The 25,852-nt window shown below is 37.2% G+C and overlaps 1 protein-coding gene across 1 annotated transcript in view; it reads right to left on the reverse strand.

Annotated features, from left to right (window-relative positions):
- SEMA3E (semaphorin 3E) overlaps window positions 1-25,852 on the reverse strand; it is a 249,277-nt gene that overhangs the window by 101,152 nt on the left and 122,273 nt on the right. Inside the window, exon 2 of the mRNA XM_044245924.1 lies at window positions 8,429-8,589. Coding sequence (XP_044101859.1) covers window positions 8,429-8,589 — 161 coding nt within the window. The remainder of the gene's footprint in view (window positions 1-8,428; window positions 8,590-25,852) is intronic.

Genomic DNA, 25,852 nt, shown 5'->3' on the forward strand with positions numbered 1-25,852 from the left:
GGTGAAGATGTTTAGAAAAGGAAACTCTTCTGCAGCGCTGGTGGAAATGTGAACTGGCATAGCTTCTATGGAAAATGGCATGGAAGTTCCTCAAAAAAATTAAAACTAAAGTGACCATAGGATCCAGCAATCCCACTTCTAGTTGTATATTCAAAGGAAATCAAGAGTCTGTCAATGGATAAATGGATAAAGAAGATGTGGTGTACATGTATACAGTGGGATATTATTCAGTCATGAGATGAAAGAAAGTCCTGTCATTTGCAACAAGGATGGACCCCGAGAGCATTATGCTAAGTGAAATAAGTCAGACAGAGAAAGACAAATACTGTGTGATATCACTTATATGCAGACTCTAAAAAAGTCAGATTCATAGAAGCAGAAAGTAGAACAGTGGTTGCCAGAAAGGGGGGTTGGAGGATGGAGATAGAAGATGTTAATCAAAGAGTACAAACTCCCAGTTATAAAACAGTAAGTTCTGGGGACCTAAAGTACAGCATGATGATGATGAGTAATACTAATTTAGTATTATATACTAAAAGTTAAGTTGTTAAGATAGTAAATCTTTAATGTTCTTACTACGAAAACTGTAACCACGTGACATGATGGAGCTACCACAATGGTGGCAATCATTTTGCAATATATAAATTTACCAAATCAACATGTTATATCCCTTAAACTTATACAATGTTATGTGTCATTATATCCCAAGAAAGCTGGAAAAAGTGACAACAGAAGTGATCTGCTAGGAATGCGCTGGTGTGGTAACTGGAGATGAGACTAAAAAGGTAAATGAGAGTAGAAAACAAGGATCTACAACTTTGCAAAAATGAGAGCTTTCCATTTATTTTCACTCAAATTTTTTAGAATGTTTTATAAGACGAAGATTATGGAGCAAGAGGTGTTAACTATGGCATGAAAAAAGAATTCAGGAAATCTACCAACTTTGATTAAAAAAATTACATCATTATTTATTTGCATAATCTCCAACTAAAATTAGCACCTCTATAATATAAATGCAAAGAAATAAATCAAAGTATACCCATAGCTTAATCATGAAGAAAAATACCTGATATTTTATTTAATTCTTTTAAAGATTTATTTTAGAGAGAAAGAGAGATCAGGTGTGCATGCGTGGGAGGAGGGGCAGAGAGAATCTCAGGCAGACTCCCCTTTGAGCATGGAGCCTCTTGCAGGGCTCAGTCTAATGACCCCAAGATCATGACCTGAACTGAAGCCAAGAGTTGGATGCTTAATCGACTAAGCTACCCAGGAGCCCCAAGAAATACCTTTATTAAGATATATTTAAAATATCTTTATTTTAAAGATATTATTTGAGATATTATATTATATATATTTTTAGATATTATATTTTTTAAATATATTATTTTAAAGATATTACTAAAATATCTTTATTAAGGTATCTTAATATTACTTGAGAGTTGTGACAGGTATCTCAAAACATTATTAACATTCATCATTACTTTGAAATTATACTACTGAAAAGAGCAGTTGCTAGGTCTTATTATTTAATATACTAATTAAGAAGCTACATGTTTTTATACTATGAATTATATTATTCTTGTACAAACACCTGTTTGTAGTGTGATAGGTTTATCTCCAAATATTTATAATTTGGTGACTGTTTTCAATATTTTGTTTGGTAATCCTACAAAATGATTTAATACATTTGAGGGTCCAAAGACTTCACCAGACTGTCAAATAGATCCATGATACACAAAATTTTTTAAGACACTCTATACAAAACTGTATTTGTTGCTGATTTTCTAGAAAGAGAGGAAATGATATAGAAAAGATAAAACATAACCAATCCTTTAAAAAAGTGAACAGGGTGGGATACAGAGCAGGGACAGCAGGAATGGCACTGCGTGAAAGGAGAAAGCGCACCCCCACCTGTAATAAGGAGGGAGAGAGAAAAGTCACACAAGAAGTAGCAGCACTGGTAAAAGGAGAAAGAGGATCCACCTGTTTAACGGTTTCTATTTCCTACTAAAGTTAAAAATTACGATTAGTCATCTTCCTGAGGGGATTATCAGGGCTAATCCATTGTGACACATTCCTACATTGTGACAGCAGGCCCCATGGGAAGCATGGACACTCCCGACCCCAAGAGCTCAACAGCTCATAACTGGACTCATTGCCCACCCCCATAAAGCTCTGCACAGGTCCCAACCTGACTCTGCCCTTCTGAACCATCAAATACTTCCATTAAATCATCTCAAACGCCTGCTCTGGCTTGAGCAAAATCCACCGAAACTCCCACTTTTGTTTTCCAGTGTTCCTTGACCTTCCTGTTTTAACTGAAACCACCATGTGCCCGGAAACTTTTGTTTCTCTACCAGTCATCTCTAATGGTGGTGACTTTTTAAAATCCAAACCCACATGTTAAGAAAGATATTTTAAGTGATCCCTCTTGCCCGCTCCTAATTAATTTTCACCCTAAATTCATCTACCCATAAAAATTTAAAAAAAAATAGTAAACATAAAACCCCTGCTGCTCTGAAGTGCATGTGATCACAATACCACCTGCTCTCCCTCCTCGTAGTCATCCGCCATCATCCTTTGTTACGTGCTCCTTATTAATGGAAAGATTATTTTCACCTAGATTACTGTCTTTCTCTTCAGAAGGATGAATTGTCAGCTATCGCCCTAGCTAATGGATGCCCCATCCTCTGATCTTTCAGTGTTCTTCCCTTGAAATCAATCTCAGCCACACACTGCAATGCTCCTTCTGAAGCCCTCACAATCCACTGTGTGAGCCACTAGCCACAATGGGCTACTGAACCTTGAAATAACCAGCTCTATTTTTCTCCATAGCAGTTATCACTATCTGCTATTATTGCATGATATTTTTTAAAGTCAGTATTTTCTAATCTTTTACAATGTATATGTCCTGCTTCTGAAATAACTATTGGGTTATGAAAATTACAATCAAATAAATAAAATTAAAAATAAATAAAAATGCTATTGTAGTTGCCAAGACAGTGAGGTACTAGGTGGGGATAAATAAATGAATCAAGGGAAGACTGCTGAAAAATATGTGGATCAAAGAGACCAGTGGAAGAAGGTTGGGAGGGTGTGTGGATCCCAGGAACTCTAATACTGTTGGAGGGAGTGGAACTTTGTATAACTACTTTCTACTTTGGAGAAGCATTAGGCTTTATTTTGTATAGGTAAACATCAACAGCAATTAACCTGTAAACAGACATATCCAGAATATATGCCCCAAAGGCATTCCTTCAGGAATGCATATTAGGAGATATCACTATAGTAATCATAGAAACATCAATAAGGCAAAATCCTGGGTACCAACCAATTGTCCTTTGATAGGTAAGGGGTAAACTGTGCTAGAGTCATACAATGGAATATATTGCATACCAGTCAAAGTGACTAATAAGAGCTTATACATAGCTTCTAATATGTGCAAAGCATACTTCTTCATCCCTTACCTACGTTAACTTATTTTTGTCCTCAGAAATGATTAACATTTCCCCCCTTTTACAAATATAGGTGTAAAGGGGCTAAGGAATTTGCCAAGTGTTATAAATGAGAGTCAGGATTGGAATCTAGAAATCTAATTTGTGGTCCTAATTCACTATTCTATTCTACACCAAAGGAACAGTAACTATAAGAAAGATGACTGACTTTAAGAAATAATACCAAATAAAACGAAACAACAAAAATAATCCCAGAAGACTGCCATATACTATTGTATATCAGTTTTATATAGCTCAAAACAAGTAGTTCTAAATAATATAGTATACAGGAAAACATTTATTATAATAACTTTTAAAATAAAAACAAAAAACGGATATAAAATACAGGGTAGTAATCAATTATATGCAGCAGGAGGCATGAGGAGGGAAAGATAGGGAGGTAAAGGTAGATGCGCCTATAGTGGGATTGGTGATATTCTCATTCTTGAGTTGGATGAGTACGGGGTTCACTGGTGTTGGTTTCATTATTATGCTTTCTAACATGTTTACATTATTCATATTCTTTTATGTATTGAATATTACATTTCAAAAGTTATTAAAAGCTAAGAGATAAATATAGTGGGCTTTGGCTACACTCAGGTACCTGATCTCAGGGGGAAAAGGAGGGACTTGGGATCACATGGATACGTATTTAAGGGGAGATGTTTCTATGGTGCGGTCTGGATCTTGCTCACAGAATGATGGGCTGGACTTAATTGTTTGACCTCAGCAATTCTGCCTCCCAAGGGGAATCTGGTAATGTCCAGAGACTTTGAGATTGTCATGCCTGGGGGGATGTCTTCTGCTGACATCTATTACATAGAACCCCAGGGACAGCTAAACAGTCTACCATGCACAGGACATCTCCCTCCCCAACTCACACCTATTCATAATGTTAATAGAACTCATGATGAGAAACCCAGAGATAGATCAAGCAAAGCAGGAGAGATTAAAAATGCAATAGCAGGTTACAAAAAAAAAAAAAATAGAGGGAACAAGGTTCAGAAAAGATCAGAGGAAAGCCTGGCCCAGAGGCAGACACATTGCATCTTCAGAGCCTGGAAAGCACCAAGGCATGTTCATTCTCAAGTTCACTCCTTTAAACAAAAGGTGCATCAGGCAGACCTAGCTTTAATCCTGCTGCTACTGAAAGCAAATACAAAATTTCTATTTGAACTTTCACTGCTAATCACTTTGTGGAACCAAGAAGGAAAAGTACAAAACCATAAATGCAGGTGAGGTGAAGTTACCTCATTGTGAAGTTACCTCAGAACTTTACCTCAGTGAGGTGAAGTTACTTCAGGGCTCCTTGCTGGAATATGACTCTTTTCTGACCCAGGGAAGGACCTTAGAATTTTGAGATTCATGTCTGAATAAGGATACTTCCTGAAGGGGTCACTAAATTGTATATATTTCAGGCTCCACAAAATGAGGATTTACCCTTGAATGCAGCAAAGCTACTGAATTTAATAATTTGTGTAGCTACCTTCCTTGATATTCTTGAGATATGGCACCCTTAAGCTTCAAAGGTCACATACTATTCTATTTAGCTCCCTAAGATGCAGTTCATGAAACCCTACCACTCTCCTTGTCCCTTATAGAGTCTTCCCAGGTCATTTCCCCAGTCTTTCCAGCATTACAGGCCTAAGGACACCATTAGGGCAAAAAACAACTAAGGAGAATAAGTAGGTGATTCAATTTCCTTTACTCTAAAAGGGGAATCACATTAATGTGGGAAGCTGATACCTCTTGGTCTCAGCTCCACGTCAGAAACAACAGCTGAGGAAAATCATTAGGAGATTTTGTGTACAGAAGAATCATCGAGAAAGCCTGCTATAAATGTGGATTCCAGGGACAAACTCCATAAGGGTTACATGATCCTGACCCAAGGATAACAATTTAAAAACCACTTCCAAAACACAAAGATTCTTAATCTTAAGGATGTCCCATCCCTTGAAGGATCTTTCCATATTCACATACTTAAAATTTTTATAGAGATTGTATTAGTTTATTATAGCTGTGGTATAACAAAATACCATGGACTGGGTGGCACAAACAACAGACATTTGTTTTATCGTAGCTCTGAAGGCTGGAAGCCCAAGATCAAGGTGTTGGCAAGATTGGCTCCTTCTGAGGCCCCCCTTGGCTTATAGATGGCTACCTTCTCACTGTGACTCACATTGTATTTCCTTTGTAGGCACACAACCCTGATGTTTCTTTGTGTGACCGAATTTCCTCCTTTTATAAGGACACCTATCAGCCTGGGTTAGGGCCCAACCTAATGGCCTCATTTTAACTTTACCTCTTTAAAGGTCTTATTTCCAAATATGGTCATACTTGAGGTACTTGGGGTTAGAGCTCAAACGTACGAATTTTGGGGACATTCAGTCCACAACAGAGGTTGTTCTATGAATCCAATACTTAGGATCCCTAGCTTAGATATTCCTTCACAGAAAATAGGAGAACATAGATGATGTAATGGAGAGAACAAGACGAGAGCCATATGGTGAACATCACAGTTAGTGGTGGAAAGACTATCCAAGCAGAGAGAGGAAAAACCACTGAATTTGACTGGAAGGAGGAGGTCATAGATGGTCTTACAGATGGGTATACGTACATGTGAGTGTGTATATAATATAAATACTACATATCTGTTACATATATAAAAAGATAGCTTGTCTTTTAAGAACTATTGAGAAAACATAATGAAAAATGATAGTAAAAAGGAAAGACTATGTGCTTCCACTCCCTCTTGCAACGACTCAAATGATAGGAAAGGACATAATCCAAAAAGGACAAGACAGAACTTAAGTGGAGAAGCCAAAGAAATGTCAGCAACATTTTGGAAGTTCTCTGACATATGGAAAAGTGTTGAATGGCTCTGCACACTAGAAAAACTGAAATCTAAATGCTTACAAGGTGAAGGGAGCCAATAAGCAAGCTGATTCATGAAAACTTCAGAGATTCTCAGAAATTGGAAGTCTATGGTCCTTCAGAAAATAGGAATTGGACAGGCGTAGGTGAAATTAGGAGCAATGGTCCCACGTTTGTCCAATAAACAGGCCAGAACAGGGAGGGAAAGAGAATCAAGAAGAATCAAGAAGAAAATGGAAAGAAGAAAAAACATTTAAAAAATATTTTCCAGAACTGAAGGCCATGAGGTCTCCTGTAGAAGGCCCAATGTGGATGGGGGGAAAAAAAAAAATATATATATATATATATCTCAACCCTAAGAGAAATTTGAGAAAAATATAAAATACAGAGGCACTTAGTGTCAAGATTAGGGGGATATAGTGGAAGGAAAGAGGTTACATACAAAAACTTTGAAATTAGAAAGGCACTAACTTCTCATAGCTATCCTGAAAGTCTTTAAATAAACATGGAGCAGTATCCTCAAAATTCTGAAGTCAATGATTTTCATTCCAGAATTTTATACTCATCTATCAATTATATGTGAAGATTGAGTATTATTATTTTCAAACATAAAAAACTCAGAAGTTTACTTTGGATCCTTCTTCAAGAAGCTACCAGAAGCCATATTTCACTAAAAGGTCATATAAACTCATCAAGAAAACTCTACAAGTGAGAGGTAGAGGCATGCTCAAGGATAATGGTGACATTAAACCCTGGGATGGTAAGAAAACCAGGAAAGATATCTCTAATTTAAAAACCAAAAACTTGGAACTGATGGAAACTGAGAAGAGGAGAGGAAGTTGGGTAGAGTTTGGTGTTTGGTGAAAAATTAGAGAAAGCAATATAATAAAATATAAGCAAATAGAAAAAAAGAAGGGATAATATTTAATCCCATAAGTGGCAAAAAAAAGTAAGTGTGATCTATTTTCCAAATTACACTAATGTCGATCGTTGTTACTTAAATAAAAATTGTGCTACAGCTAAATTGGGAAGATGAAGGGACAGAGAAGTGGGGGCTTCTCACATACTGCAGAGATATTTTAGCTACGGTAGTGCAAAAAAAGAATGTTAAAATCCCCATCTTCCTTAATAGAAAGTCTATAGATAATGTCTAACATCAATGGTATCAAGAAAGAATAGCATACAAATGTTGTTTAGAAAAATGGAGGTAAGAATCAGAAAAAGTAACAAGAGTTGAAATAATTTTCTCTAGGGGTTAGAAACTGGCAGAGATGAAAGGAGGCTGTTGTTCATCAAAAAATTTTTAGGTGACTTTAAAAAATATGGACATTGATCATTCTGACCAACATAAAAATAAATGTGTATTGTAAAGAAAATGTATTATGTAATACATACATTTATGCCAAAAAGGTACTATCGTCTAAATATGTCTTCATGTTCTATGCCAGAAAGATACTACCATCTAAATATTTCTTCATGCTTTAAGGTTGACTTGGGTCTGAAAAAAATTTTAACTAGACTCAACTCTGTATAAGCAGAGACTCTATGTGCTATCTTTTTTAATCACATTCAACCTTTGCTTGAAAATGTTGGACACTTGCTTATTTTAATATACTTTAATCAACCAGCATTTAAGGAGCACCCACCTGAGTTAATATTTATAGCAAGGTCACGCATCCTTATTTCTCTAGGCTGGGGTTTTTGTAGTCATAAAGCCTAGAGGGACTGCCGGTAAAAGCATGTTCCAAACCCAGGTCTCAGGACAGTGGGTGTGGTGACAAGGGCCTTCATGCAAACAGGAATGTCAGACACACCAATCCAAAGTCTTGTGGGAATACAGAGATCAGTGGTGCGCTAGAAAAGTTCATTCTTGATACTTTATAGACTTCTCTCAAAAGGACTTCATTTTTCATGAAAGTTTTATTTCTTCCAATAAAATAATCACTCAGAATATTAAAATGGCCAACAATCAAAAACTAATTCAAGAAACACCATGCAAGAACTTCTCTCCCCCATGCCCTTTTCTTTCCCTCCTGATACACAGTTCAATGTTTCCATACCTCTTGATAGCCGTTGCTTATTTGTTCCAGGCTGAGAGAATACACAAGATCCTTGCCTCCCACGAAGAGTCTCTCCTGATATTCATCCAGCAGCATAGCATGGAGATCAAGAAACCCAAAAGGGCTATGAAAGATCGATGTTCGATTTAGGTCCAAGAGTTCTGAAACGCAGAGAAAATGTTTGGTAAACAAAAGGGAAAATACAAATACCTTTATAACACTTTTATCATGGCTCTATTAACTACATAGTTCTACCAGGTATGACAACAATCATTTTATCACTAATATGAAGCCTTTAGAATTTATTACTCAAAAGATTAAAAATACGCAGTGTATTAACAATAGTGTATTGCATATTTGAAAGCTGCTAAAAGAGTGGATCTTGAAAGTTCTCATCACACACACAAAAAATTCTATGTGACATAATGGACGTTAACTAAATTTACTGTAGTAGTCTATTCATGATATGTATGTCTATCAAATCATGTACATCTTAAATTTATTCAGTGCTCCATATTGATAAGGGTCTTTCTCGACAAAACAAGAAAAACTAAAAAAATTGTTTAACAAGTAAAAACGTGTAATGGAATAAATTTTAATGTGCACAAATTAAAATCTTTACAAATTTGTGAATCTAAAAAGTTCAATTCAATATGTAAGGTAGATATCTTATGTTTTTAAATACAAAAAGAGTTAACCTGCATGATCTTTATGTAAAGTGCTATGTAGAAAAGTCATTTTACTGTAAATTTTATATTTACTTCTCTGTGTGTGACAAAAATTCCAAATCTACAAAAAATATTCTAAAAGCATGTCCATTTAATTCCAGATGCACACCAACTCACACATACACATAAAATGTCTCCACTTGATTTTGGTTTTGAAAGTTATATCCAAAATCAAAGTGTCCAAGTCTGGAAAATCTCGGGTTGTTAAAAAATGAGTTAATGTATGATAGCATTCAGTTCAGCAGGGACAATTGATAAAACTGGTTGGGATCTCTAAGAGATCTCTCTTTGATTTTTAGCTGGCGTTTATGTATTCATGCCTACAGCAGAAACCGCAAGTGATTTGTTTCAACTAACATACACTTAGTTTTAGAAAGTCACAGTCTGGGGGCCCCTTGGTGGCTCAGTGGGTTAAGGCTTCTGCCTTGGCTCAGGTCATGATCCCAGGGTCCTGGGATCGAGTCCCGCATCGGTCTCTCTGCTTGGCGGGGAGCCTGCTTCCCCCCCACCCCTCTCTGCCTGCCTCTCTGCCTACTAGTGATCTCTGTCAAATAAATAAATAAAATCCTTAAAAAAAAAAAAAAAAAAGAAAGTCACAGTCTGACACACACGTCTCATGCATGTGCATCTGTTTGCTTATTGAAGGTATTTAACTGTTTACAGCAGTTCAGGATGTAAGCTTGGTAGGTGATTTAGGAGAGCCTTCCATGATGTTACTACTGCCCCTAAGACTGGACCCTGCATGCTGAAAAATTCCCAAAGAGGCCCCCTTGGGAAATGCTGACAAGTTCAAAGACAGCTTCATTTCCTGAAAGTCAAAGCCTAACACATTTGACAGAGAATGGGGAGAGCTAGTGACCAGACACTAAACTCCAGAAAGCAGGAAAGCAGGATGAGATGTGACCAATCTCCACGCACTGTGCCTGCTCTGCTTCTGGGAACAGACAGATGAAGGACCTTTTCCCCTTCTGTTAAAAATGTATTTGGGGTGCCTAGATGGCTCAGTCGGTTGAGTGTCTCTACCTTCGGCTCAGGTCCTGATCCTGGTCCCCTGGGGTAAAGCCCCAAGTCAGGCTCCCTGCTCAGCGGAGAGCCTGCTTCTCCCTCACCCTCTGCTCGCTGCTCCCCCTGCTTGTGATCTGTCAAATAAATAGAATATTTTTAAAAATGTATTTGGGGCACCTGGATAGCTCAGTTGGTTAAGCATCTGCATTAAGCTCAGATCATGATCTCGGGGTCTTGGGATCAAGCCCTGTGTTGGGCTCCCTGCTCTGGTGGGGAGTCTGCTTCTCTCTTTGCCCTTCTCTCCCACTCATGGTTGCTCTCTCTCTCTCTCTCAAATAAATTAAAAATAAAAGTATTTACTGTCTAAATCTCTACTCTGTAATTGTAGGTGTCCAAAATTTTGTGGAGTAGGGCTGAGTTTAAACCTCTAGTTTAATACACCTGAAATTAATGTAACACAAGGTGTCAACTACACTAAAAAATAATAGTAATAATAAAAACCCTTTAGTTTGAAATAAGAAATGTTGCTGGGGCCTCCAAGTGGCTCTGTCAGTTAAGCAGATGCCTTTGGCTAGGGTTGTGATTCCAGAGTTCTGGGATCGAGCCCCACATCAGGCTCCTTGCTCAGCAGGGCGCCTGCTACTCCCACGGCTCATGTGCTCTCTCATGTGCTCTCTCTCTCTCTCTTTCTCAAATAAATAGATAAAATCTTTTTAAAAATAAATAAATACAGTAAGAAATATTGTTAAATCAAAGTATCTCTTACAAAGGTAATACTAGTGATACTGAGTCATTTGACTCTTCATCTAAATAAAGAATCTGAGAACAAATTTTGAGGGAGGGATGCAAAGAATGATTAGGTGCTTTATCCGGGAAGGAGGAAAGAGGAATGATCAGGGGTTCTGAATTCTGAAAGACAAATTTTTCCCATTTAACAATTTTGTCAAGGTAAAATCATATCATTTTCCTTTTTCTTAGGCACCTACCAACCGTAAGGGATGCAAATCTTAGGGATTTGATACCATAACAAAAATATGGATCAACCCCGTCTAGTGGCATTACACCTTGTCTTTATTTATGATCACTTAAGGTTTTATATCAGGGCTTTTTTTTTTTTTTTTTATAAATGGACTCTTTTCCAGAAAATGTCCCCCTGTTATTCTAATAGGTTGCTAAAATTCTCCAAGTTTTATGGATAGTGAAATCATTATCTGAAAGGATGCAATTAAAAAAGAATGGTTACACATCATCTAGACTTAATAGGTCTCTAAAGCATATCCAGTGAGGTGCAGAGTTTGGGTAATTAAGTTTGCTGGAAAATGATAAAGTGATGAAAGGAATAAAATACAAGAGCACACCCTAAAGTGTTGCCAGAGTGGATGCCATATTAAAAAGTCTGAGATCAAATGAAGGACAGCCCAACCAGGAAAGGAGGCACTCCAGGAATCAGTTCCCTCTAGAGACCACCTTACTTATTTCCCAGTGAGGTCCCTGGGACCTTATTACCCCTGTATAAAGAGAGATAGACATTAACAGCTACTTATTTTTATAACTCGTCAATTTCTGCCACACTTACTCTAATTCTAATAGTCTAAAGGTGGTAGTTCTTATTTTTTTGTCTGTAGTAATAGAGACTGATTACTGATGCATCAAGCTTATTTTACTCTGGTATATCACCTTTTATTCAGACCCATCTTCCCATTCTGGTAGCCAGGTCTATCCCATGAGATCACAAAATTATACTCATGTACCCAAGGAGAAACAGTATGGAAAATGCAAAGAGAAAAAACTGAAATGTATGTCCAACAAATGCAAATTTTTAAAAATGTTCATTGCTTATGGCCTTTACATTTATCTTTTTTTTTTTCCCCTTCCCACAACAGTGAATAGCCATGGAGTAACTGTTTAAATTACCACTTCCCTGCAGCATCTGGGTGACTCAGTTAAGTACCCCACTCTTGCTTTATTGAGATCAAGCTCTGCCTTGGGCTCCACACTCAGTGTGGAATCTACTAGTCCCTCTCCCTCCCCCTTTGCCCCTTGCACTGCAGTGTCTCTCTTCTACATTAAATAGATAAATAAAATCTTTTTAAAAATAAAATAAATTACCACTGTCCTTTATTTTACTGATAAACTCATATGCCCAGAAATTAAAATAACCACCCTATAGACATACATTTTTACAACAAAAAATCACTCAAATTACAAAAAAACCCATGAGAATTAAAGTACAACAGATGTGTATGTCATAACAAAAATCCTGTAGACGGAGAATCTGAAGTGCCATATGCAAATCTTGGCTTTGCCATTAATTACCTGTGTCACCTTGAACAACCGTCTAAGCCTCTTGGTCATACCAACTAACATTTATGTGGATGGTTTCCTTACATGTCAACCCCCATTCCACCTTCAAAATTCTTAAGTCTTTGACTACATTGCATTTCTAAAGTGGAGGTCATAAAAACATGGCAAAAAACCCACACAGATATTTTAGGGCCTTTCAAAGTACAGCATAAAACTTGTGTTTTGGAAGTTTAACAAATGGAAGGAGTATAATGAACAAGTGTAAATATCACATGTGCCATATTTAAACTTGCCTAAAGGGAAGTATTTAAAATATTTATGACTTTTCATATATTTCAATGATATATAGGGTCTAAGAACACTTGTTTTAAGTTATAAGGAACTGTGGATCTTATTTTATTTATGTTGCCTCAAAGGAAACTGCTGCCAAGATATGTTTGGATACATTAAGTTGACTATCATAGACATGCCTCAGGCGGTAAGTCAATAAATTTCATTTTACTTATGAAGACACTTCCTAGAATAATTCCTAAAGTCACTTTACCTTTTTAAACTTATAAGACCCAATGAATAGACTCTAGTTTTCTTTAAACATTTTCACAAAATGAGAGAAGCTTATTGAGTTGCTTCTGCAACTTTCTATTTTGACCATCACCATACAACACAGTAGTGCCAATTACAGAGTCCTAAGAATTCTGGGCTTGTAAGGAGATATATTACTTCAGAATCATGATACTGCCCGATACACATCAATGTAATGGTTTACATATTTATTGTTAGTTTCTGCAGGTATAAATCCTGATTGTGTTCCTTAATTTTCTCTATGACCCAAACTGTTCTTCGTAACTGTCTGTGATGCTCCAACATCCTAGACCTCCAACATCCTCGGTTAAAAGTATCCATTATAAATAAATTCTATAATAGAAACGTTTTTTTAAAGGCTGTACATATTTATACTTAAATACTAACTCCAATTTTCTATACTTATCTGATTATTTAACTTGCCTCTTCCCAAAAAGGATCTGAGATGACATAAAAATACAGTTAAATGAAAAAATATAATGTTAGGGTTATCAAGATGAAGGGGAAAAATTAAGGAAAATAATGGAAGATTGGAATTAATTTTATTAACTGAAAGATGCTCTTTAATATCCCTATACATCGTTAAAATGAATACCAAAATTACCTCAGACTTCCCAAAATTCAAAGTAAAAGTCACTATACACTATAGAAAAGTCTATCAGTTGCTTAGGAACATTGGTTGGCATGAGGGCTAATTGTATATATCAATTTGACTAGATCAGGATTGCACAAACATTTGGCTAAATATTATTTCCGAGTATATCTGTTAAGGTGTTTCTGGATGAGATTACCATTTACTTGATGCACCAACTAAAGCATCATGGGAGGATGTCGTCCAATGTGTTGAGGGTCTGAGTAGATCAAATGGTGGAGGGAGGAAGGAAGAAGTTACTCTTTTTCCTTTTTTTCCCTGCCTATCCAACTGAGTTGGTTCTTGCCTGTCCTCAGACTGAGGCTTACATCATCAGCTCCCCTGGTTCTTATGCCTTCAGACTCAGACTGAACTAAACCACCAGCCTTCTGTCTCATGCAGACAGAAGACCACAGGACTTCTCAGCTTCTGTAACTGTGTAAGGCAGTAACTCATTTTATGTATCTCTTACAGGTTCTGTTTCTTTGGAGAACCCTCACTATTAAGTATTAACATTGGTATTAAGACTAAGAGAAACTTGACCAGAGGTCCTCTTAATGGCTGAAAAATACAATGACAGACACCTAACACCACAAAAACAAAAACAAACCAAAAAAAAAAAAAAAAAATTAGGTATCAGGAGCCACACCTCTGCTTGTAATTCCATGTCTCAATGCAAGCCACCTGAATTCGTATCAGAGTGCAATCTACCAGGAGTGACTTGATGGCCATGTTAGAAAGGACATTAATTATTTCAATGAACAGAGATTAAATTAGGGTAATATAGGTCCAAGGACGGAAAAACCAAGCCTCATATTAACTGGAAAACCAAGAGAAGCACAAGGCAATTTCTTTTTTTTTTTTTTTCCAATTTATTTATTTTCAGAAAAACATTATTCATTATTTTTTCACCACACCCAGTGCTCCATGCAAGCCATGCCCTCTATAATACCCACCACCTGGTACCCCAACCTCCCACCCCCCCGCCACTTCAAACCCCTCAGATTGTTTTTCAGAGTCCATAGTCTCTCATGGTTCACCTCCCCTTCCAATTTACCCAAATTCCCTTCTCCTCTCTAACACCCCTTGTCCTCCATGCTATTTGTTATGCTCCACAAATAAGTGAAACCATATGATAATTGACTCTCTCTGCTTGACTTATTTCACTCAGCATAATCTCTTCCAGTCCCGTCCATGTTGCTACAAAAGTTGGGTATTCATCCTTTCTGATGGAGGCATAATACTCCATAGTGTATATGGACCACATCTTCCTTATCCATTCATCTGTTGAAGGGCATCTTGGTTCTTTCCATAGTTTGGCGACCGTGGCCATTGCTGCTATAAACATTGGGGTACAGATGGCCTTTCTTTTCACGACACCTGTGTCTTTGGGGTAAATACCCAGGAGTGCAATTGTAGGGTCATAGGGAAGCTCTATTTTTAATTTCTTGAGGAATCTCCACACTGTTCTCCAAAGAGGCTGCACCAACCTGCATTCCCACCAACAGTGTAAGAGGGTTCCCCTTTCTCTACATCCTCTCCAACACATGTTGTTTCCTGTTTTGTTAATTTTGGCCATTCTAACTGGTGTAAGGTGATATCTCAATGTGGTTTTAATTTGAATCTCCCTGAGAGCTAATGATGATGAACATTTTTTCATGTGTCTGATAGCCATTTGTATGTCTTGATTGGAGAAGTGTCTGTTCATATCTTCTGCCCATTTTTTGACTTGTTTGCCTGTTTCATGTGTGTTGAGTTTGAGGAGTTCATTATAGATCCTGGATATCAACCTTTTGTCTGTACTGTCATTTGCAAATATCTTCTCCCATTCTGTGGGTTGCCTCTTTGTTTTGTTGACTGTTTCCTTTGCTGTGCAGAAGCTTTTGATTTTGATGAAGTCCCAAAAGTTTCTTTTCGTAGAAGAATGAAACTCGACCATTCTCTTACACCATACACAAAGATAAACTCAAAATGGATAAAAGACCTCAACGTGAGACTGGAATCCATCAGAATCCTAGAGGAGAACATAGGCAGTAATCTCTTCGATATCAGCCACAGCAACTTCTTTCAAGATACGTCTCCAAAGGCAAAGGAAACAAAAGCGAAAATAAACTTTTTTTTTTTAAAGATTTTATTTATTTGACAGAGAGAGACCACAAGTAGGCAGAGAGGCAGGCAGAGAGAGAGAGAGAGGAGGAAGCAGGCTCCCTGCCGAGCAGAGAGCCTGATGCAGGACTCGATCCCAGGACCCTGAGATCATGACCTGAGCCGAAGGCAGTGGCTTAACCCACTGACCCACCCAGGCGCCCCAAGGCAATTTCTTCATTGAAAACTGGTGCATCTTTGCTTCTTGATTTTCTTCATGCCACTACTACACTATACTGATTCTAAAGGGTTTATTCATTAGTTTGCTCATGTTGAACAGGTGTACATTAGCCCCTAGTTGTATGACCATCCAGCTCCCACCCCACCACAATACCACAATAGTTTTTGCATCTTTGAATATAAATTCCCAAGGAAAAAAATGTAGTTGATTTAGCCAGTGTTCACAGTTCATAAATTGCTAACATTCTGAAGACTGGCTACTTTGGAATCAATTAACCATTCATGATTAAATGTAGAAGCCATGTGGTAAATAGTGTGGTCCCTATAATTATGGGGGGGTCAGAGCTGTGTCCATTAACTACATGTATCAATCCCAGAGACAGACCTATCTAGTCTGTCTTTATTCATAAATAAATATACAGTAACATAAATTCATTGCAATCTGTATTTCCAGTGGACTGAATAAGCTGACCTACAGTTTAGAGACATTCAGTATAATCTTACCAAGTTTTGAGGAACATGTTCAAATATAAAAAAAAGTGAGTTGTTAAAGTCCCTCTCTCAAGTGGAGAATAAATCTTACTGTCTGCACAGAGAATATTACTTCCATTTTTGTTCTCTTTTGGGAATAGGGAATCATTCATCTAGTTCATCCATATGAAATTCCTAGGAATGCAAGTGTGCTTTCATTTGTAAAAAGATCACTGTAAAAATAAAAGCAATTAATAAGACAAGAGCAGTAAAGTTTGATAAAATATGGAATTCCAAAATTTAAAGAAAGAAACAGAATTATTAGGGAAAAAGTTAGTGGAAAGTATTTAATTAGAGCACAACTATAAAAGCAAATTATTGATCTTTCAGTATGTTGAAGAATATTATAAATAAAGGAAGAACAACTATCACCTCTGTTTTGTAAAAAGACATGTCTTGGGGCACCTGGGTGGCTCAGTGGGTTAAGCCTCTGACTTCGGCTCAGGTCATGATCCCAGGGTCCTGGAATCGAGTCCCACATCAGGCTCTCTGCTCAACAGGGAGCCTGCTTCCTCCTCTTTCTCTCTGCCTGCCTCTCTGCCTTCTTATAATCTCTGTCAAATAAATAAATAAATAACTCTTAAAAAAAAAAAAAAAAAAAAGCTTGTTTCTTACTAACAAGGACTCCATAACCTATTACAGATAGAACCCACAGAAGCAATGAAGAAAAATCTAGTCTATCAAGGGATTACAATGTGTCTGAAGTCTAAAGTATTTTTGCAGAGCTGATATAAATAAGATAAAATGGAAGGTTTCCCCAACATTGAACAGTTAGTATTAATTAAAAATAACTCAACAGCAGCAACATCAACAGGAAAATTGAGGTTAATATCAATTTTAATTTCCTTTAATTTGTATTACGTAAACTATTTCAAGTAACTACAGAAGTTTTCCTGTTGTTGACCTGTCAATTGGTGACATTTTCCACATTGTACATCTCTTGTCAGAAAATGAAAATGTCTTTACTTCATTTGCTTCATTTCTAAGATGTACTGGAAGTTTTAAGGTATGGACTAAATGCAAAAGAAACTCAAGCAAGACGCTTCCCTCCCTTGAGACTTTTTCCTTCTGTTAGCCTTCAAGTCATATTAGTGATTTTAGCTCCAAATTACAGCCCATGGGCTTGGCATCTTTAGCAAGCAATAGCTAACTTCTTTATCCGTCTGCACTGCTTCAAGCCGCCTAGATGAAAGAATCGGAAAACATACAGGAAGAGGGGGACAAAAGAAACTTTAATCTCAGGTAATCTCCAGAAAACACAGTGCGAATAATGGACAGCGCTGACTCGGGTAAAAGGAGAGAGCTCATCTTGAGTTCTTCCTACTCCAAAAATAACATGAATTACTTGGGGGAGGGACTGGACAAAAACAAGACTAAACTGAGATGCACCAACTCAGAGTTCATCCGGAAATGTTCTCAAGAGGGAACTAATTATTATCGCTAAGCTGCATGCTAATTATCAGCTGTCAATGAAGATATACACAAAGGATTTAGTCATTTCCTCCCAGGGCCTTTCTTTTTTAACCTGCAAGGGAAATAGTTTTAAAACTCATTGGCATCAGTATGTTACAGAGACAGTTCTCTTCACTTTGTCAAAATATATTTAAATTCCACAGGCCCATGTGTAAGAAGAGGAAGGAGGGGATACACATTGTTCAGCTCTCAAGCAAAAAAGGTTTCTAAGGGAGGAGTGTTTTCTTCTCGAATGTACACTTCCTCTACTGTCACCTGTAAAGTAGCGACTTCCTGAGACCCAGGAATTTAAACTTTTCACTATTTCCTGAATCAATGCATGTCTTCAAGTTAATTTGACAAGAAAACACTGAACTGCATATAGTAAGCTCTGTTAGTGAAAGTGAAACAGAGGGGCGCCTGGGTGGCTCAGTCGTGAAGCGTCTGCCTTTGGCTCAGATCATGATTCCAGGGTCCTGGGATGAGCCCCCCAGGATCCTGGGATTGAGCTCCGCATCAGGGTCTCTGCTCAGTAGGAAGCCTGCTTCTCTGTCTCCCACTCTCCCTTCTTGTACTCCCTCTTTCACTGTCTCTCCCTCTGTCAAATAAATAAAAGCTTAAAAAAAAAATTAAAAAAAAAAGAAAGTGAAATAGAGAAATGAAGCAACCATCAGAAATTTTCTTTGACTTCTTAATGGTTCAAAAAGAAAAAGATTTCTTACAAAATGATGACTTTGACACATCTGCTCAATGATGACTAATGGTTTGTAATAATATTGAAACAGAGTGGTAAAAAAAATAAGCAATTAACTTTTTTTTAAAGTGCAAATAGGGGATAGCTTAGTTGTTCGCTAATTGCTTTTTCTAGCAATCAAGTGGCTAGCCTTCATGCATTCTCTGAACTTTTCAATTCTGTCTTAACAAGGCAGAGGTCCTCAAAAGGGACTGCAGTGCCCCAGGTTTTAACCAACAAGAAAGCAAAAAGAGATCAAGTATATAACTGACTAGCCTTTAATTTCCTTGGTCAAGGAAAACAAGATAGTGTCAGAATTTTAAGATTCTCTGTCTTCTTATCTTACATAAATTATCAATATTTAGTATTATACATGCTCTTCTAGATTACTGGTGTCTAACTTGACAAATGCAAGGTGAAGGAAGGACAAGGTTACAAAGAATCAGTCTCTATCCATTCATTGTACATGTATTTGTATTCATGTATTTAAATTACTGAACAAAATCATAGAATATAAAGTGCTATTACTTAAAAGTGGATAACTAAACAATTTATTTTTGACTGCCTCTTTAAATGTTTCATTGGGATTACACTTCACTGGAGGCTGAAGTGCAAGTTCTGTGTGAATGAGCTTCCTAAACTGAGCCTGTGTGCGGAGGCTACTCTGAACCGGGACTTCGGTATGTCATTCACTCAACATTCCTTTAAGGATGCTGGGGGGGTGGGTTTGTGTCAAAGATTCAATGAGCAATTATATGACCATATTTATTTCAAAAATACTAACTGTTTTTCAAATACCAAAGGGGGGCAAAAGCTGGATAAAAGGAGGGTTGAAAACTTTTCTTTATTCAGCAGGAGAGGAAAATGGTAGTAGCAAAACCAAGTACCTAGTAAACACAGAGACCTGAGTGACTAAATGGAAAAAAGCTATCAAATTTTACACAATAAGGTAAAAGTATGTTTTCATGTTTTCAAATGTAAGTTTTTTAACATTGGGATAACACAGTCACTCAATCTGATGAAAAATTCAAAATATATATATAAAGACATCCACTGCATTAGGCACTCATTGGGGGATTTCAGAGATAATAAGGATCATTGTAATTCTGTAAAAATAACACAGATTTTGGTATCCCTCATTTTATTTCTCTAAAATTATTTTATTTTATTTATTTCATTTGAGAGAGAAAGAACACGAGCAGGGTGAGGGACAGAGGGAGAAGCAGACTCCCTGCTGAGGAAGGAACCTGACATGGGGCTTGATCCCAGGATACTGGGGTCATAACTTGAGCCAAAGGCAGACACTTAACTGACAGAGCCACCAGGCACCCTGTTTGAAATCATTTTAGAGGTAAGGTTTTCCAAGCTTATGTACTTGATAATAATTAGGCCCATTTACCTCTCTTCTCTTTTTTTTTTTTTTTAAATATTTTATTTATTTTTTCGACAGAGAGAGATCACAAGTAGGCAGAGAGGCAGGTAGAGAGAGAGAGAGGAGGAAGCAGGCACCCCGCCAAGGATAGAGCCCAATGTGGGGCTCGATCCCAGGACCCTGGGATCATGACCTGAGCCGAAGGCAGAGGCTTTAGCCCTCTGAGCCAACCAGGGGCCCCATTCTCTTCTCTTTCTTTAAGAAAATATATTGGGGCGCCTGGGTGGATCAGTCAGTTAAGCTTCCAACTCTTGATTTCAGCTCAGTTTATCATCTCAGGGTCATGGGATCGAGCCCCAGGCAGGACTCCACAGTCAGTGGGGAGTCTGCTTCTCTCCCTCTCCCTTTGCCCTCCCCTTGCTTGCATGCTCTCTTTCTCCTTCTCTCTCTCTCTAAAGTAAATAAATAAATAAATACATCATTTTAAAAAAAAAGAGAAAATACATTTTATGGTTCAAAACCAGGAAGAACATAAAGGTTTATAATAATAAACTCATTCCTGTCTAGACTTCCTCTCCCTCTACAGTTATCACTTCTTTGCCCTAAAAAGCTTAGCTGTATCTAGTTTCTTGGATATTCTTTCAGAGTTCCTTATGCATCTACAACAAATAATGTATAGAGATCTCTAATACTTCCCAACTTTGTACACAAAATGAACCAAAATATAAACCCTTTTGTTTACTTTGCTTTTGTTCACTTAATACATCTCAGAAATCTTTCTGATATTGCCAATTTGCCTCAGTGGAGATTTTATCAGCTTAATATTCTACCACTCTGTGTAAGAGTGACTATTTCCTTACAGCCTTAACAACACTATATTAGTAAAGTTAAGGATTTTTGCTGGTCTGATTGAGGAAATACAAATTAAATTTCCAGTTCTTTTATTATGGGTGAAGTAAGGCATCTTTTCACATAGAGTACTTTGTCTTTATTTTTGCCATTTTTCTCTTTCTGTTCATAGCCTGTTTTTCCATGGGATTACAGCTGCTTTGTCAATATCTGAACTTCAGAACTTTCCAAACTGTTAAAATTCTATGTGATAGTAACTTACGGTTGAGAGATGGAGGCTCAACTCTTAAATACAGAAATGGATGCTTCAACCATGTTAGAAATACATTTTTAATGGGTTATGGTTTTACTTTAGTAAGTAGCTAATTCTTGATTGGGGTAATTAACGAGTTGTCTGGCGATTAACAGCACATGCGTGTGGACGTATGCAGACACACACACACACACACACACACAATGTTACAAAGCAGAAGTGGCCTGAGAACCTGCTCAGTCTCCCAGAGGCTGAATTTGGATGTCAACAAACTCCCAAGCACAAATGTTCTGCTGGGGATTGATGGGGGAAGAGGCAATGAGCTTCCTTGCTCCCAGCGGAAGTGCCTCAGTCGTCATGGTGATAACGGTTTTACAACCAGAGGCCTTGATGAGATGGTTCCTTTCCTAGGACACTGCTAATGATCCAAACGCTTCCATCCTCTCATCCATCCTCCCTGCCTTCAGGAAAAATCTTTTCCATCTTGTGTCTTTAGACTCCAATTCCCTTAGACTTCCGCTAGACTTCTGCTACAGTTCCATTTTTGAAACTCCCTACTGAATCCACTTTTGCTCACTTGGTTTGAACAATTATTTTCTGTCATCTGTGACCTCCAATTTACTACCGTTCCTCATACAGATTAACTAGGAGTTCTTTTAAGGGCCACCGTATAGTATTTTCTTAGTCATTCAATCACTAGAATGAAATATAGTAAAAGTTGTACTCAATATATAATTTACCAAGGCCACTCCTGTGGAGGCAATTTTTACTTAGAGCCAGGCTTTACTGAATACTAGCCATTGAGAAAGGTTCTTTCCTATGAGGGGAAAAATGATTCACCCAAAGCTGACCTTTAAGCCTCTTATGAATTTGACTCTGCAGGTATTTCTGGACACTTGCCTGGAGAAATACGCAAATCCAAGCAACAAATATTTTAGAAAATATGTGAAATATTCAGTCAAAGTAGAAGGTAAGGAAGCCAAGAATATACATGAAATACTATCATGTTTTCTATCCTATTAGTCATTGAAAATGTATGTCCGGGGTGGGGGCACGTTTCTACAAGTCCTATAAAATGCTCTTGGTAGTCTAACAGCACGCTGCAGGTCTGATCACTGTGAGAACATTCCTCTTTCAAAATATTTTCATACAGTCTATGAAATTCTCTGTAGTAACAAGGCTTTGATTTCATTTATTCATGTGTTGCTTATTTTTTAATGTTAGACATGTCTAAGTGGATTTGTTCACATTCATATTTTAAAAGCTGGTTTTTCTGGATGATGACATTTCACAATGGCTTGGCTCTTGTTTTGTATTTAAAGCTGAAAGAGTAATAAAATATAATGCTATTGTAAATTGACATCATATTCTGTGGGAATTAGGTTTATGATCAATGAATGCTAGTAGTTTATAATTCATTCCTTCTAACACATACTTAAACAATCTTGACTTCTGATACTCAATCTATACTCCCACCAAAAACATACATGTAAGATGCCTTCTGATTTCTGAAGTTGGCTAATTTGTACATAAATGTAATTAGAGTAATCGGGTATTAAATTATATATTTCAATATTAACTCAGAAATGCTTTATGCTATAAAACTAATGTACCCTTAACAATCTGTATGTTTAAACTGAATTCAAGGCATGCTAAGAAGTTTAAAAAAAGTCTATTTTTTCATTTTGTATTTGGTAATTTTAGTGTAAGAGTAATATAACTTGCTAATACATGGCATATTTTTTCTTCTTTTTAGTTTTACTGGGATATAACATTACTTTAAGATATACAACATAATGATTTTATCTACAAGTAATATATATTATGAAATGATAACCACCGTAAGTTAATATCTCTCACTTCACATAATTATAATTTTTTCTTATGGTAATAACTTTTATGATCTACTCTCTTAGCAGTTTTCAAATACATCATACAGTATTATTAACTACAGACACCATGCTGTACATTACATCCCTATGACTTATTTATATCTAGAAGTCTGTGCCTTTGAATACCTACATCCATTTCCCCCACCTCTACATTTTTATATTTTTGTGAAAATTTTGTATCTCCCTCTAACAACAATTTTATTGATCTTTGGTCTGTCACATAAAATATTTTATCTAATAACTACCATCACTCCACAAGAAGCAAGCAAATTAGCTAAAATCTGAATCACATTTCTACTTTCTCACATACTGGTTCAAATATTTGATGTCTGAAGTTCTTCAGAGTAACCTGACTCTCAGTTTTTTAATCACAAAATCCATACTTGTTCAGCCAAGTGTCTACTTGCTATCTTCTCCTAGAGTCCAACAAATGGGCTTCTCCAATGTAGCAAATGAAGAATAAACTCTTTATTTCCACCCATAAACAAATTTTTTCAGTCTTCTACTCTCAGGAAATGGGACTTTTTTTTTCCATTTTATTTTATTTGATTTCTTTTCTGTGTTCCAAAATTCACTGTTTATGCACCACACCCAGTGCTCCATGCAATAAGTGCCCTCCTTAATACCCACCACCAGGCTCACCCAACCCCCAAACCCCTCCCCTCCAAAACCCTCACTGTGTTTCTCAGAGTCCACAGTGTCTCATGGTTTGTCTCCCTCTCTGATTTTCCCCATCTCACTTCTCCTCTCCATCTCCCAAGACCCTCCGTGTTATTCCTTATGCTCCACAAGTCAGTGGAAATGGCACTTTTAATCTTGTGAAGTATTTGGTTTCACAAGAGATTCTTCTTGTGATTCTTCTTGCTCTGAATGCAGCACTATCTATCCTCAACATCTCCACTACAACTTCTAGGCTGGACCAGTGGAAGAATCTCTTCCTTTTCTGCTTTATCCTTCCCCGAGGCATCTTCCTATTGTTTACCTCTTAGTGGCCAGTGACTCATTCCAAATATTGAGACATGTGTTTCTTCCTCTGCATAAACTCTACCACCATTTCCCAATATCCTTAGATTAAAATCTTAATTCAAAGTCTATCACAATGTGATCTGTCTGTCGTCCACCTCACCCTGGATGTTGCCCCACTTTCTCCCTTGCTCAGGAAGCTGAAGGGCACAGGCTTGAGACCTTTGCCCTGACTCTTCCCTCTGCCTGATGTGTGTCTCCTTCTGACCTCCCTTAGAGTGGGCTCCTCCCTCTTTGAAGTCTTCCCAGTCCACAGTATTGAAAGTTCCAGCGTAGGCACTGGCTGTTGCATTCTTCACTGGGTCAATGTTACTTGTTTTTTTTCTTTACTTATGTATCTGCTTCTTCTGACAAGAAATAAATTCCATGAGAGTACTGACTTTTCCCATCTTGGTCACTGTGATAGCCCCAGAACCTAGATCAGTGCTAGGCATCTGCTAGGCCCTGGATAAAGCTGTGTGAAATGAAAAGAATTTCTCTGAATCGCAACTTTTTATGTATGAAATGCTTTAATAACTAATTAGTAGGGTTGCCATAAGAATCAAAGGATTCATAATGGATGGCCAATATGTACGGATTTCTTTCTCCTCTCTTTGATGTTGATAAATTATTGGGCATTGAATGAAAACCTCCCCTGTAAAAATAGGCCTTTCTTAATTATATTCTGTCAAGTGGACATAGTGACTCTCTAGACTTGCTTTATATGCTTAAAGTGAAATGGGAAATTTTGCAACTACTTGATTACCATGATCAGGGTAAACAGTCATTCTGTATTTTAAGTTAAAACCTTGCTTTGCTACCAACAGTAGGCTGGAACAATTTTCGATTCCTTCTTTCAGTCCACATCTACCTTAGCTGGCAAGAGAAAATTTATCTTTTTTAAAAAATCTGCTTTATCATTTATTCATTTATAAGCTCAATATAAAATGTATGAACTATTTCTACCCTTGAAATTTCAATCTTAAGTACCAGAAGAGCAGGTGCAAATTCTTCCAACATTTTGGCTATTACTAAACTGAATTTTTATGTGTTTTCCAGTATTTAATTTGGTAGTTGTTTTTTTAAGAACAGAGTTGTCAATTCCTAGGTAAGTGCATGGTTTGACCTGGTGTTAAAACGTGACAGCTCAACAGCCTCTGCATTCTGACTTCCTGACTTCTAATAAAGATCACAGTCTCATCTTTATAAAGGCTCCCCTCAAGCCATATAATTTAATCCTAAAAATTATCCTTTCTAAAAAAAATATGAAGTGCAGACATCCCACCTGAGCATCTGTGGGATGTACCTTTAAAAAAGGTACCTTTAAAAAATCTGTGGTTTTCAGTCTCACATATTAACATAAAGTAGTGACTACTATGTTACTTGGATACTTTTTCTATTAACATTGCATTTCCTCATAGTTTCAATTCTTACAGAATAATAACTGAATTTCAAATCCAGGCAGACTAAAGGGCAATTTTATAATCTTTTGACATCCCATTAATTAGGGGAATTGAATCTACTCATTCACATTGTAAGACAAAGAAAATCATACCAATAATACTGCTGGTAGATGTGTATCTGGATACAGAGATGAGGCTATGTATTTACCCTCATCTGAGAGCACTGGAAATGCTAGACAACCACTAAAAGCTCATTTGCTCTGAAATTACATGCCTCAATTACTGTAGCTGCTACCATGTGAACCGGATGCCTCTTCATAGGTAATCGGCCCCCTGGGGAGATGGGTTCTCTTCAAATGTGG

The sequence above is a fragment of the Neovison vison genome, chromosome 4, assembly GCF_020171115.1.
Source record: "Neovison vison isolate M4711 chromosome 4, ASM_NN_V1, whole genome shotgun sequence".
NCBI classification, from domain to species: Eukaryota; Metazoa; Chordata; class Mammalia; order Carnivora; family Mustelidae; genus Neogale; species Neogale vison.